Source organism: Ylistrum balloti, unplaced genomic scaffold, assembly GCF_031769215.1.
Source record: "Ylistrum balloti isolate Yb309-2 unplaced genomic scaffold, AGI_CSIRO_Ybal_v1 Utg370344, whole genome shotgun sequence".
Lineage (NCBI taxonomy): Eukaryota > Metazoa > Mollusca > Bivalvia > Pectinida > Pectinidae > Ylistrum > Ylistrum balloti.
Genome location: NW_026782247.1, coordinates 2,289,511 through 2,303,420, shown reverse-complemented (window position 1 = coordinate 2,303,420; position 13,910 = coordinate 2,289,511). Strand labels below are relative to the sequence as shown.

The following is a 13,910-nucleotide window of genomic DNA, read 5'->3' as shown; positions in this document are numbered from 1 at the left end:
GCTTAGGGAAGTGGTTGATTTGTTTACTGAGAGTACAGCCCAACCATGCTAATCTGAGAGTTACATACCAATGTGCCTGCTAGGTGGGAAGGTATGTGCTAGCCGGCTTAGATCTCATTATACACAGCCCCTGTACAGTCATCCAAAGGGGAGAGAAACTCTTTGTGTTGTTTTCGTGGAAATTTTAACTCAACAAACCTTAGCTTTGCTGATCAACTTATTTATTGATCTCCATGTTTGTTGGTAAGTGTCAATTTCTGATGATTTGTAATGATTTCTATTGTTGATTTGTATGAATAGATGTGTGAAAATCGTTCTGTTATTAGTCTATAAATATCTATACAGTCAGGCAACAGGTATGCCAAGTGTTATGGAGCATGTGGAAGGCTTGCCAAAATATTGTTGTATATTTCTATGCACTAAATTCATGTTTATACCTTCTGAGTGTAGGAACTGGTGTCAAATATAAATGTATATTTTGAACAGTGAGGTCAACATCTTTTTCTCAACTTTTTTAATGTATGTTAGAAATCATGTGATGATAGAGATTTCAGAATGTCTCATTATGATCTGCGTCTAAAGTTGCTCCGGTGATTTCTGTTTTCAAGATGTATGTAAGGGACAAATGACGACTTAATGTTCCCTGTAAATTAAACCTTACATATATGTACATGATTCACTGATGCAGTGCCACCTGATATGACAGTTATGGGTGCTGTAGGTAATTAATTACTTACATGATGGTCATGAAATTTGGATATTCATTCTTATATCATTGATGTTAACAATTTTCCACAATGTCATTGTTTATATAGTTTATAGAGATACTTGTGTCATTGTAATTGAGTGTATATACTTCTCTTAGAGGTAAGAGTCGAAAGAATTTTTTTAAATATGTCCTAATCGCAGTGCTGACACACATATATATTTTGCTGTATACTACTGTCAGAATGGGATTCATACTTGATCAGGCATTGAAGACAGCGGAAATGGTTTTTACGTGTAAATTCAATTAGAACCCTGATAAGACTATTAGAGCGATGTAGCTGCTTTAGGTGGCTGTAAACATTCCACAAATATCTGTTTTGGGCGCTGTGGAGAGAGATCCTGTGTGTAGCGGCTAAAATTAACCGGCTATATGGTTAACAGGCAGACGGTGCTGTTATTAATATGGCTACCATGTGTTCTGTTTTTTCTCGCAATGACGCAGTTTGTAATAATCTGTTTTGTAACCCTCATTTTAGAAGAAGTGTGTAATTGGTGGCGATATTGCAGTAGTAAATGTAAATTCCATTGATGTGGAGAATTGTTTTACCTTTTGTTTTATCTCATGTCACCAGTGAAATTATCAAACATAGTCTCACCTAATAGGTATAATAGAAGCACAAAGATTAATGAATTTATTTCATATTTCTTAAATCAATAGTGTCATTATAATTAAAAAATAAAATAGAATTAAAAAAAAATAGAATTGAAAAAAATCAGGTTTGAAGAAAGCATTTTGTAACAAATCTAATATAGCATATACTTTAAAATTGATGATCTGAGTGTTTCAGAATAAATTTCATGCAATATCTTAATAGTCTGTATTTGTTCAGTTACACACTAAAAATGTAAGAAGACTTTCTACAAACCAGATAGAGTAATTTGCAGGCTGTAGCTAGGACTAAATAAAAAACATTAAGTATAAGTATCAGACCTTATTTTCCAATAACAAGCTCTAGTTTACCTCCCATCTTCAAGTCACAGGTTTGGTGTATAAGCTCCCTGGACATACTGCAGCCTCAGTACAAATACCAGGTATATAATTGTAATATATTCTTGTTTTGTACATGTCAGTATATACTAACCATATATTTATTTGTGTTTTGTAGACTTGCTGAAGGCCTATTCAAGTGATGAATACTTGGTAGTTACGGAGGCTGACCAAGGCTTGATAATGCAGTCCCAATATCGGGATCCTCCCCCATACCCTGGGCACAGCAAACAAATGGGCCAGCCCAGTAAGTTTATCTATATCCTAGCTTTACAGAAATGTTATAATATAGCTACTGTTGTAATGGACCAGCCTTTATAGAAATGTTATAATATAGCTACTGTTGTAATGGGCCAGCCTTTACAGAAATGTTATAATATAGCTACTGTTGTAATGGACCAGCCCAGTAAGTTTATCTGTATCCTAGCTTTACAGAAATGTTATAATATAGCTACTGTTGTAATGGACCAGCCCAGTAAGTTTATCTGTATCCTAGCTTTACAGAAATGTTATAATATAGCTACTGTTGTAATGGGCCAGCCCAGTAAGTTTATCTGTATCCTAGCTTTACAGAAATGTTATAATATAGCTACTGTTGTAATGGGCCAGCCCAGTAAGTTTATCTGTATCCTAGCTTTACAGAAATGTTATAATATAGCTACTGTTGTAATGGGCCAGCCTTTACAGAAATGTTATAATATAGCTACTGTTGTAATGGGCCAGCCCAGTAAGTTTATCTGTATCCTAGCTTTACAGAAATGTTATAATATAGCTACTGTTGTAATGGGCCAGCCCCGTAAGTTTATCTGTATCCTAGCTTTACAGAAATGTTATAATATAGCTACTGTTGTAAAGGACCAGCCTTTATAGAAATGTTATAATATAGCTACTGTTGTAATGGGCCAGCCTTTACAGAAATGTTATAATATAGCTACTGTTGTAATGGGCCAGCCCAGTAAGTTTATCTGTATCCTAGCTTTACAGAAATGTTATAATATAGCTACTGTTGTAATGGGCCAGCCCCGTAAGTTTATCTGTATCCTAGCTTTACAGAAATGTTATAATATAGCTACTGTTGTAATGGGCCAGCCTTTACAGAAATGTTATAATATAGCTACTGTTGTAATGGGCCAGCCCAGTAAGTTTATCTGTATCCTAGCTTTACAGAAATGTTATGATATAGCTACTGTTGTAATGATTTTGCTGCCTCATCAGTCCAATAGATCTGGGGCTGAATTGATTTGTGCAGTCATAAAATTACAGTTATACAACAATTCTAAAACTTACCATACAAACATCAATTAAAGTTGAAAAAGTTATAAACAAACACTGAAATGGTATTTATTTCTAATAGTGACGCATGTAGATATCGGGCTTGTAACTTGAATACTACATATAAATACTTCCAGATAATGCTCTCCCTGAGACAAACACTTTCAACAGACATAATAGTGTTATACAGAATGATCGATTTGTTAGTCTAGTGTCAGATACATTTCCCATACTGTCACTTTAAAATATATGCCTTAGTGATATGTATCACAAAACCACATCCCTTGCTGTGAGCATTAACATTTGCAAAGCAGATTTGACACTTCCGGGGGGATCCTACAATGTGGTAGTGATTTAATATCTGATATTTCCGGTAAGTTATACTTTAAAAGGTGTTCTATTGTGCTGATTTTTTAGAACTAGAACCAGTAAAACGTTAAAAGCATGATGTAAAAATTGAATGAAATTCCCAAGCAAAGTTAAAATGTTTTATGGTAGACAATAGTACAGTGCATCTTGTGTCAAGGTTTAAAATAAATATAACTAGTGAATGGTAAAAGTGCATGTCATGATGGACAGATCTCATTATTTAACATTTTATTTTGTTTAGATCTTCGTCAGAGTTTCTCTGGGAGTGAGACGAGTACGGATGTTTCGGTTTCGTCCATGGAGAACTTGTCATCATCACAGCGTCAGGAACCTCAAGGGGAGGAAACTGTCACTCCCTCCTACCACCACCACACGGAGTGCAGCGAGGAATACAGCATCATGGCCCGCCTCGCTCAGGACTCAAAATCACAACAGAGTAGTGTCCCTTATTATGGACAGGTACCTCATCCCACAGATAACCGGGGTTACCTTAATAGTGGTCCGTTCTACCCCTGGACGCAACACGCCAACCTCCTGCCCCAGGGGCAGAAAGTTGGGGACAGTGGGATGGGAGGTAAAGACTATGGGGATTCACATATGTGTTCAATATCTGCTGCTAATACAGACTGGGCGTTCACGGGATCTAATCCACAACAAACGTCAAATTTACAGGCAGCATATTTTACAACATTAACGCCTCCACCACAGTACCCAGGAGCAAACGGATTGTACGAAAATATGGACAGAACAAAAATGAAAAGGTCATATGAGACTGTTGAATCAGTGGAAATAAAGTCATGTCATTCTCAGCCGGATCTTCACAGATACTGGGAATCTCACAGTCCTGAAGTATTAGCCGCACAACTCAACCCACAGCAACCGCCTTTCCAAAGACAAAGGTATACATCTTTATTTACCTGGTGAACATACTTTCCACATGACCTGATCAACAATATGACTGGGTGGTCACAGCAGCTAAATTCACAGTTGTTAGTAATTCTACTGAACACCAAAATATATATGGATGGGCTTATTACTGGGCAATGGACTTATTGTGGAATGAATACTTATAAACAAATAATAATATAATAAATATTTCTGAACAAAATATACTAATAATGTGTAGCTTTTAAGGACATAGAAATTTAATATGCTGTTTTTGTCTTTTAGTTCACCTGCAGCACATGAGTTAAACCCTCTTCGAACAACAGACATGGTTGAAATACTGACAGAAGAAAACAAAAGATTACGAGAAGATATTAATATTTATTGTAAAAAAGTCTCTAAACTTCAAAAGGTGAGTCATTTTTGCATAAGTTGTGTAGGTAAATTGAATTTTAACAAAAAGCAATCTATCTTTAATAGCCATAATTTTACATTCAAAATTAGACTTTTTTATTTCATTACTTGTTAAAATGATGCTTTTTTTTTTTACTTTTTAAAGATTTAGTAGTTTTAAAAAACCCAGTGTAAACAGGTATGATTCCTTAAAACACAAAATATGGGTACCATGCTTTAATGATCTATTTTCTGATGTTATAATGGGCTCTCTGCTAACAGTTTGAGATGGAAATCCAAAAAGTTCATGAGGCATACGAGTCATTAGTCCAGTCATCACAGAAGAGAGAGAAACTAGAAAAAATGATGAAAAAACGACTTGAAGAGCAAATAAGGAAATTACTCTCGCAGAACAAGACAATGAAAGGTGAGCAGTTCATTTGGATGATGGATTAAAACATTAAGATTTTTTCTAAAGCTGAAAAAATAACTTGAAATAATGTGTGAATGATATATCCACACACCTGCCTAATTTGCATAGATATTTGGTGACAGCTTTCAGGTATGTGATTGACAGGCTTAAATTCTATACCTTAAAATCTATTTCTCCCTGACATTCTAAAATCATATGACCCACTCTTTGAATAGGCTTATTCCAAGTTTGTTTCTAGGGTTACAAGGTATTTATTTGGAATATATTTTATCATGTACAGTATAGATGACAATACAAGTGAGGGGATGAGCGTAACACTAGATCACAGGTGTTGTTAATTTGCATGCTTTTCATCAAATATTGATCTCCTTCAAGCTTTTTATTATGTATATAGTTTCCTCCTTGTAGTTCAGGTCTGTAAATAGATAACTGTTATTAAATGATTTATAATCAGCTTCTCTGTAATAGTGAATATAACAATGATCTATAGGAAACACGTCCCAATGAAATCAGACGAAAATGGAACAAAAATTCCCCAAAACAGAGGAAAAGGAAATGGAGTTTAAAAGGCGGAATTTTATTTGCAAAGGAAATTATGAATTAGGTAGAGTAACAGAACATTGAATTGGGGAGGAATGTCTTGTGTATTATGTCTATCACACTTGACTGAACACGTGGCAAGGATAGGCTAAACCACCTTTTGTTGTCTAGGGTTACTCCATTCTCCGCTCTATAATCGTTAGGCTCTTTTGTGTAATAACACGGGAAACTCGTGATAAGGATTTTAGCCTTTGAAAAACACCGCTACATGGAATGTGGTACAGAGTCCCGGTTCTACCTAAAAAAGACCTTCAAAAGGAAGGAATTGCTTTTCTTTTGTACCTAGTTTTGTAAAGAAATGTATTTGGCTGTGGGGTTAGCGGCAGATGTTTTTTATACCCCATTAAACTGTAATCCTAATGGGGCTTCATAAACTGACTCTTTGAACTTATATTTTACATTATATTATGAAAGGATTTATTTTTGAACTAGATTATTTGTAGGGAGATGAGGTCCAAAATATTCTACTTCATTGCATGTTCAAATTTGATGAAATTTATTTCTAATTCTTCTTCGTAGATCATTTTTATTTTGGGAACTGATTGTACTCAGTAACACATAAATAAAACAGACTTCAAAAAACTTTTTAACGAACATGAATAAAAACTGTGTTTGTACTTTACATATATACTGTGTTTACCTAAAATTCTTTTCAACCATTTAAGACGTTCTTCACCTGTGAGTCATTGGTTGGGTTTGATGTCCTAGTAAACACTGTCAAAAGCCTGTCATTGTGATTGTGCACAGGATAATTAAATACTTCCGATTGGTAATTCACCTGTAATAGATTTATTTGTGTAGGTTCCCAACTATAGCTAAGTGTTTAAATTAAGACTTCATTCACGGGATATTTACTTTTATCTTAATTAATACAAATGTTTGATTTTGCTAAGGAAATGATTTTTAACCTATTTTTGTTGTTTCCAATTTGCAGAAAAGTTAGAAAAATCTAGTCATGGTTCTAATAATGAGGTAAGTTTTATTTGAGGTTTCAGAGTTATAATTAATTTAATTAGGTGTCTCTTGTGTCAAATTGCCACAAGAAAAATTCTATAATTTGCTAAAGATTTCAAGTTTATAAAGAACATGGATTTGAATTTCATTGATATATTTATTACTATGCAGATAATAGGCAGTGATATAGGTATTTAATTATTATTCATTGATGTTTGTTAAAAGTAATTCAACCGTTTAGAATCAGTAATTTTCTGGTAACATGAGAGAAAAATTGCTTTAATTGAATCATTTTGAGGTTACTTCATCATTGAGTATATTTATATAACAAGATTTTTACTCTGTTTATTTAGCCTAGTCAAGGAGTAGAGAGAGAGGAAGGAACATCAGCCTTGTTAGCAAAAAGTAAGTTTTCACTTAATATTAGATATAAATCCCATCATGTTTAGACCTCAATCAATGGTTACATGAAACATTTCTAATTTCTGAATGGATATAATCATACTTTCAAGCTTTTGCATCAAAAAGAAACTGATTTGGATAATTCTTCTTTGTATTTCAACCTACTTCTCAAGTTAAACCTGCTTTGACTTCAGTTATGATTTTATAATTTTACTTTTTAGATAAAGAACTACAGAATCAGCGTGACCGTTTTGAGCTTGAGGTGGCAACACTTCGGACAACAGTGCAAGGTCAGAAGGACCAGTTGGACATCTTGGATGGTGCATTGACCAATGCTCAATCCAACGTTGTCAGGCTGGAGAAGGAGGTAAGATATGGACCAAGTCATATTTCATCTACTTCATCTAAATGTTTAGTTTCTTTTAAATGTTTGTTTTAAGTGATAAACTTGTAAAGTTTTTTCAGTGTATTTGAAATGTGATCATGATAAGTATATTAGAAAAACATCTTCTTGTTTTAGTCTGATTACATCTATCAAAGACTATTTGTACATATTTCTGTTTCATTGCAAAGACTTAATTTGTAGACATGTTGTTCTTTAGAGATGCTGATTAAAACTTCAAATGATTTTTCAGTGTTGCGTGAAACAAGTCCAGATGGAGCGACTTGACCAGTTACAGCGTGCATTTTCATTACTACAAGCAACATGTGAGAAGCGGGAACAGATGGAAACTAAACTTAGGACAAATCTGGAGAAGAAACTTATCAAGTCACAAGAGCAGGTAAGAAGGGGAAATAACTCATTTTTTCTTTTAAGTTATTTTTCAATTATTTCCTTTAAAAATGCATTTCATCTTCAAAGCACTACTTTTATTTAAAAAATTGGATATTAGATTTGTTGTTTTCTTTTGAACTGTATTGATAAGTAAATGAAGATTGTTTCATCTGGATTGTATTTTTGTTTCTGATAGACGAGTGTACTGCCTAAAACAGAACCTGGAAAAGAGACAGCCTCAGAGATGAACAATATCTACTCCCTACAGCGACTTCTGAATGAGAAAGAAGCAAAGATTTTGCAGCTTGAGACAGAAGTTGTTAAGGTAATGAGAAATAATTCTTTGTAACTTGGCTTTGTGATTGTAAAACATTGTATTAAAAGGAATGTGATGATAGTAACCGGTATATCATTATTTTTACGGATGTTGCAATTATAGGTTAATTTTGTTTTGTCTTGTACTTACCTTTAACATTGAAATTTCAGTGGGAGCAGAAATACCTGGAGGAGAACATGCGTCAGCTAACCCTACAGAACCCTGAACTGCAGGAAGGGTGGTCGTTTGACTCTGAACCAATTCAACATACACCTAAGGTTGGCCCTGTTGAAGAAGTGTTTAGGTCACAAATCACTGAACTGGAGTCAAAGTAAGTCAATACATCAACAGCATTGATCCTTCCATTCAATCTTCATGCTGTAAAAATGTTTACTATAAAACCATAAAACCATACTGTTAGAAAAATTTTGAATTTTACAAAATTTTCTTATTAAGTAAAGGATACAAGTATATTTGTAATAAAACCATAACTTTTGTTACATTAAAGTTCCTTTTTGAGAAAAAAGTCATTTTAGTATTTATTATGATCTGTATTTAAATGTCTTTGTTTTTGGTCATCAGAGTGAAGTCCTTACAGACCCAACTGGCAGAGAAGGATGCCATGATTCGGGTGTTTCAGCGTGCACCCATGACACGCAGCAGTAGTGTACATACACTAAATTATTGTACACCACTACACTCACCTCGTCCTTCCCTTATAGCCTCGGGAACACTTACACGGCAGGGCAGCCAATCAGACACTAACAGTTATCTTCCGACGACTCGTCATTTCAAAACAGGTATGAGAAACTTTTTTAGGTGCAGTAATATCATATTAGTCATATATCTTATTGGAACGATGAAATTATATTACTCTTTTGATAAAACAGATAACGTCCACTAATCAAAACATGATTTTTAAGATTACAAAAATAGTTTCTGTTAATATTGTAAGTCACAATTAATTAAATCCTAGTCTATCAGACAAATTCCGATTAATGTTTCTCGTATATTGATAACTTTATGTATTCACTTTCAGGCAGTACAAGTGCCTTAGAGACGGGGAGAAAATTCTCTTTAGACTGCGAGAATTTGAGTGATTCCTATATCCCTGCCGATAAGAAGTCTGAGGTAAGCTTTCATTAACTGTTTCTCAGAGATATACTTGTAGATATTTCATACAGTCCTTGTGTTTATTGGTACTTCAAAAGAAACATTTAGGATAAGATACTAATAAAATAGTTTTACTCCGCGAACATATTTCACTTTGATTGAAATTGAATTTTTGTGTTTTTTTAGGATAAGGAAGATTCATCAGAAGATGAAGGAGATAAAGTTTGGCAAGTCTGAGGGGATCCAAATCCCTTATTGTACCCTTCATGCCACTGCAGGCTGGTGGGACCCAGCACCCAACTGGAGCTTGTAAACTTGTGGGAATGTTAGGGATTCCACATCCCTATTTCAACTCCAGGGTTTACCTGTCTCAGAGAGGTGGGCGTTGTAAACTGGTTGTTAAGTGTTTCCTTCAGTGATAACATATGAGGAGAGATGGGAGTTGTTGGACGATAGTTGCCCTGTTTTGCCATGTGTTGATTGATAACAAGGCAAACTCAGAGGTCATTTCTTCTAGTCCTTAGAGAAGTAGAAACTACAGCTATCCAGACTTTCGAGTGTCTAGTTACCATAGAAACTAGCCTAGCAGCTTAATCAGCTGGCCTTTTAATGTCAACAGGTGACCAGTGTACCATTGGAACATGACTAGCAACGTTTCGTTAAAATCCCTAATAACGGAAACTTGCAAAGGAGCTTTAGTAGTCATAATGATGAAATGCTTGAATTTGACAGTAAAACCTACAGGCAACATTAAACAATGTTTTTTATGAAGATCCGTGCACAGATTATAAATCAAACAATAAAATACTACATGATTTAGTGCTAGTGAGATGCATTGTATTGATAAAAAGAAGAGCTTTTGAATTCTTGACATAGATCATTCATGTGCCTGAATATTTGATTTTTTTGTACCAATTTTAAGTGCCAATGACTGATAATTTAATATTCAACAGCTGATGAAATAAAGAAATGTTCATCTTTGCAAACCTTGAAAAGAAGATGAATTTCTTTTTCCTGATCATGAAGAGAACTTCTTGTTAGTTACCAAAACCAAACCATTTACTATAATTTTTTTTTAAAGAAAGTACTGCAAATGATAAAGTAAAATTTCGTAAAAAATACGATAATGTGTAAGAAATTTCGGAGGATGGAAAATTGGAATTTTCGCAGGATAACATCCTGATAAAGTAAAACAGCCATTGAGACGTTTCGTGAAAGTTCGGAGACTTGTAGTGTAAAACACAGTTTCTGGGAACCAGATTTAGACCTTAGTTTTGTTTGTCAAGCTTTCGTGGACTTGGGATACGTCCCTCAGGATACATATCTGTGCTTGGTCACACTATGTAGACAAACCTAAGGTTGATATCTCTCAGACACTTGTGCTTTTCACTGCTGTTTCCATAAATTGATGATGCAAACATTTTAAGCATTCCAATATTGAATGGTGGTTTTTTTTCTCTTTTTATACAATCATGTTTATGTTTCCTTAACCGTTCATTGAGACCAATATGCTGAAATATGAAACAAGTTGAGCTTGTTTCCTACTATAATGTCCATGAAAATATGACTAGGAGTGACCTTCAAGGTACTTTGATTTTTTGGATTCATTGATTCGTAGGATTTTAATTATTGTCTTCCATATATCTTCAACATGAATGATGTTTTCTTTATAAGTGAATACAAGCTATATACTTCAGAGCTTTAGAAATCATTTTTGAAATGCAAAAATATCCTGCCTGCTTTCAATAATGATGGCTGATTTGAGGCACTTCAAAACAAAATCTTTCTTTGCTGTTTTTGTGAAAAAAAAGTATTAATGAATGGGGGAAGTTTATATTGAAGAATGGGTGTTTACTGGCATACTGTTTATTACTATGAGCTGTTTTCATTTACCGTTTTAAAACCAACGCTTGTTTTTGAATGAGGAATTAATTTTTGAAGCCATGCAAAATTTTGTATTGTTAATATGTCTGTTGTCAATATATGTTGAGTATGGTGTATATTTCACCATAAGGAATGAACTATGACCTTTAAACTTTGAGGTTTAACTTTTGATATTAAGCAATAGATTTCTCGGCACATTTTTGCATAACCACATTATAGTTGTTGTCATTGTGAAAATTAATTTTAGAAAAGTTTGAGTGTTTTCATCATCCAGACTGTATTGCCTTTTGTTGTAGACATTTGTCATCTTCAGCCTCAATATCATACATAAGAATTAACCTTCTCACTGCTGGCAAATCATTTGAAAATGTGTTCATACTATAAATGGTAGCTCAAATTGAGTGTTTTTAAAATGTGTTTCTTCATTCATGTTCATTTTTAAATTGGAATGTTATAATTTTTTTTTTAATTTTCCAACAAGATGTTACCAATGGTTCGCCAAAAATGTTTTCCAACTTACTTTTTGTGTAATTTGGCTATAGAAAGACAGTTGTAAATGTCAAACCTATCCCTACATCAGAAGATACTCTTGATGTTTTTATCTGAAAGAAGCCAGATATAGTATTTCAGAAGAAATGAGACTGAACCCCATAGCCTCTTACAGGCTAACCAATTTAAAAAAACATTTAAACATGCTTACATAAGCTGTGTTATACACGTTTTGAATAAGTTGTGAGTGGTACCTGGTGTTTACACCTGTTCACACCTGTTAATTAGGGTTTCATGTGCAATAATATTACACCTAGAACAGGAAATTGATATGTGGTGCTATCTTGTTGGTATGAATTATGTACAGTGTATGTGAGGTACTGACACAAACTATATGTATCTTAAATTCTTTATTTACATATAACAAAGCTAACTCTCTCCATTTTCTGTTATTAACAAAACATTTTGATGTGTACACATTAAAACACTTTCCATTTGTGGTATGTTTAAACAAGGGTTAATGTTTTAGAAGAATGATGACCTGATGATCAAGACAAGTTTTCCAAGTTGTGTTGCTGTTCAGTGAAACACAGGACTGATAAAGTAGCTTATATTTATATTGAAGCTACCTATCATCAAAATTTGCATTCAAAATTTCAGGAATGAGACTCCTTTGTTAACATTTTCAATGATCTGGTGTTAATTGTTAAATAAAACTTTTCATAAGTGTTTTAATAGTGCGTGCATGATACAGATTTACAACATAAGTGGTATCCAGGTACAATGCTAAATAAAGATCAGAAGACACAAACTAGATGTTCAAGTCTTAGGAATTTCATTTTATGAAATATTTTAAGTAATTGTAAGAAAAAAGAAAAAAGTTCTGATTAAAAATCTGTGGCAGTGAGTCATTTGATTGTAGATATGTACTGCTATTCAAGTTCAGTCATACATAACGTGTTCTACAAGGTGTGATTCTATCGGTATTGCCATACAAGCTTAAATTATTGCTTTGTTTATTAGGGTTAAGATCTACCACAGATTTTCAAAAGATTGGCAAATGTTCAAGAATTTGAGAACAGTGCGTGACAGAAATTAAATCCTTAAAAATGCAGTGAAGACTGCCAAATATCTTAAAGGCTTATTTTCTTAAATGATTATATTCAATTTAAATCTGTTTAAGTCTGTCTTGAATTTTCAGAGCTTAAAATAACATTAAATTCATTGGTATTAACATAATTTAATGATTGTTAAATAGTTACGATTGCTGTGTTATTGATGAAGAATGCTTTTTGGTTTTTAAAAGAAACGTGTTTCATCAAGCGTTTTTGATGGACTTTATTTTATTTAGAGAACATTTTATCTGAGATGATAAATAGTTCAGTTTTGAAAAGTTTTGTTTTAATGGAGTCTTTTTCTTGGCGATGTATCTGAATGAAAAGAAAATACAAGTATGAAAGCAATAGTATGATGTTAGCGAGAGAAGTGGGGAAAGAAGATAGAAAGATTAAAGCAAGAAAAATAGACAAGATGAAGAGAAATGCAGATGTATGATAGAAATATTTAAATATTTATGTTTATTTATTATATATATATATAAGCTATGATGGAGTTGTCCTACATTATACCATTGTGAAAACAATTTCCCTATTTTGTATATACACCTGTCCGAATGTGTGTGAATCCCTGTTAGCTTGGCGTTCACTCGTCATAACATGTCAGGCTAGCTAGGAATGACACACCTGTGTACAGGTAAATTTTCTAATGTGCCAAGTTTTTGTACAAAATACCTTATCAGCTGGTCTGTGATCCTCCTGTAAATATTTTGTTGATAATTTGAATGAAACCAATAAAATATGAATATTACAAGATATCTTTGTCTCTGCAGTTTTCTTTTTACATCTCTTTTTGTGAACAACTTCATCCTTATTTTGTAGCCAACTTTTCCACCTTAAGTTTATTGAAACTGGAAACCTGTCTCATTGTACACAGTGTAGAACCGATATCATCTGGAGACATTGACTTCAAGCTGTGTGAATGAAATCTTCTGAAGGGTTGCCTCATTCACACAGCTTGCTTGTTGGTTCTGACCCAATTTTTGAACTAGTATGAAATTTCCACCAAGGATTGTACAAAAGACACAAATGATCAAAGAACCGGTTCTTTAATGTTGTTTATGTTTGGAACACATGAGCAGAAAACATCCGATTATTTTGTTTACATGGATTAACGTCCTCGCAACAGCCAGGGTTATATGAGGACTGATGTG

General features: G+C 33.7%; 1 protein-coding gene across 3 annotated transcripts in view; it reads left to right on the top strand.

Annotated features, from left to right (window-relative positions):
• Window positions 1–13,514, top strand: part of LOC132553703 (angiomotin-like) — a 35,658-nt gene extending 22,144 nt beyond the window's left edge. For 2 of the 3 annotated variants that reach the window (XM_060217972.1, XM_060217969.1), the window contains exons 2-14: window positions 1,875–2,003; window positions 3,639–4,296; window positions 4,568–4,694; window positions 4,958–5,102; window positions 6,643–6,680; window positions 7,016–7,067; window positions 7,286–7,431; window positions 7,700–7,846; window positions 8,036–8,164; window positions 8,326–8,486; window positions 8,738–8,955; window positions 9,195–9,286; window positions 9,455–13,514. In XM_060217972.1, the coding sequence (XP_060073955.1) occupies window positions 1,940–2,003; window positions 3,639–4,296; window positions 4,568–4,694; window positions 4,958–5,102; window positions 6,643–6,680; window positions 7,016–7,067; window positions 7,286–7,431; window positions 7,700–7,846; window positions 8,036–8,164; window positions 8,326–8,486; window positions 8,738–8,955; window positions 9,195–9,286; window positions 9,455–9,505 (2,028 nt within the window). In that variant the 5' untranslated portion in view covers window positions 1,875–1,939 and the 3' untranslated portion in view covers window positions 9,506–13,514. Of the gene's footprint in view, window positions 1–157; window positions 244–1,874; window positions 2,004–3,638; window positions 4,297–4,567; window positions 4,695–4,957; window positions 5,103–6,642; window positions 6,681–7,015; window positions 7,068–7,285; window positions 7,432–7,699; window positions 7,847–8,035; window positions 8,165–8,325; window positions 8,487–8,737; window positions 8,956–9,194; window positions 9,287–9,454 lie in introns of those variants that run through there. The other variant, XM_060217971.1, reaches the window with a different exon arrangement.
• The last annotated feature ends 396 nt before the right edge of the window (window positions 13,515–13,910 follow it).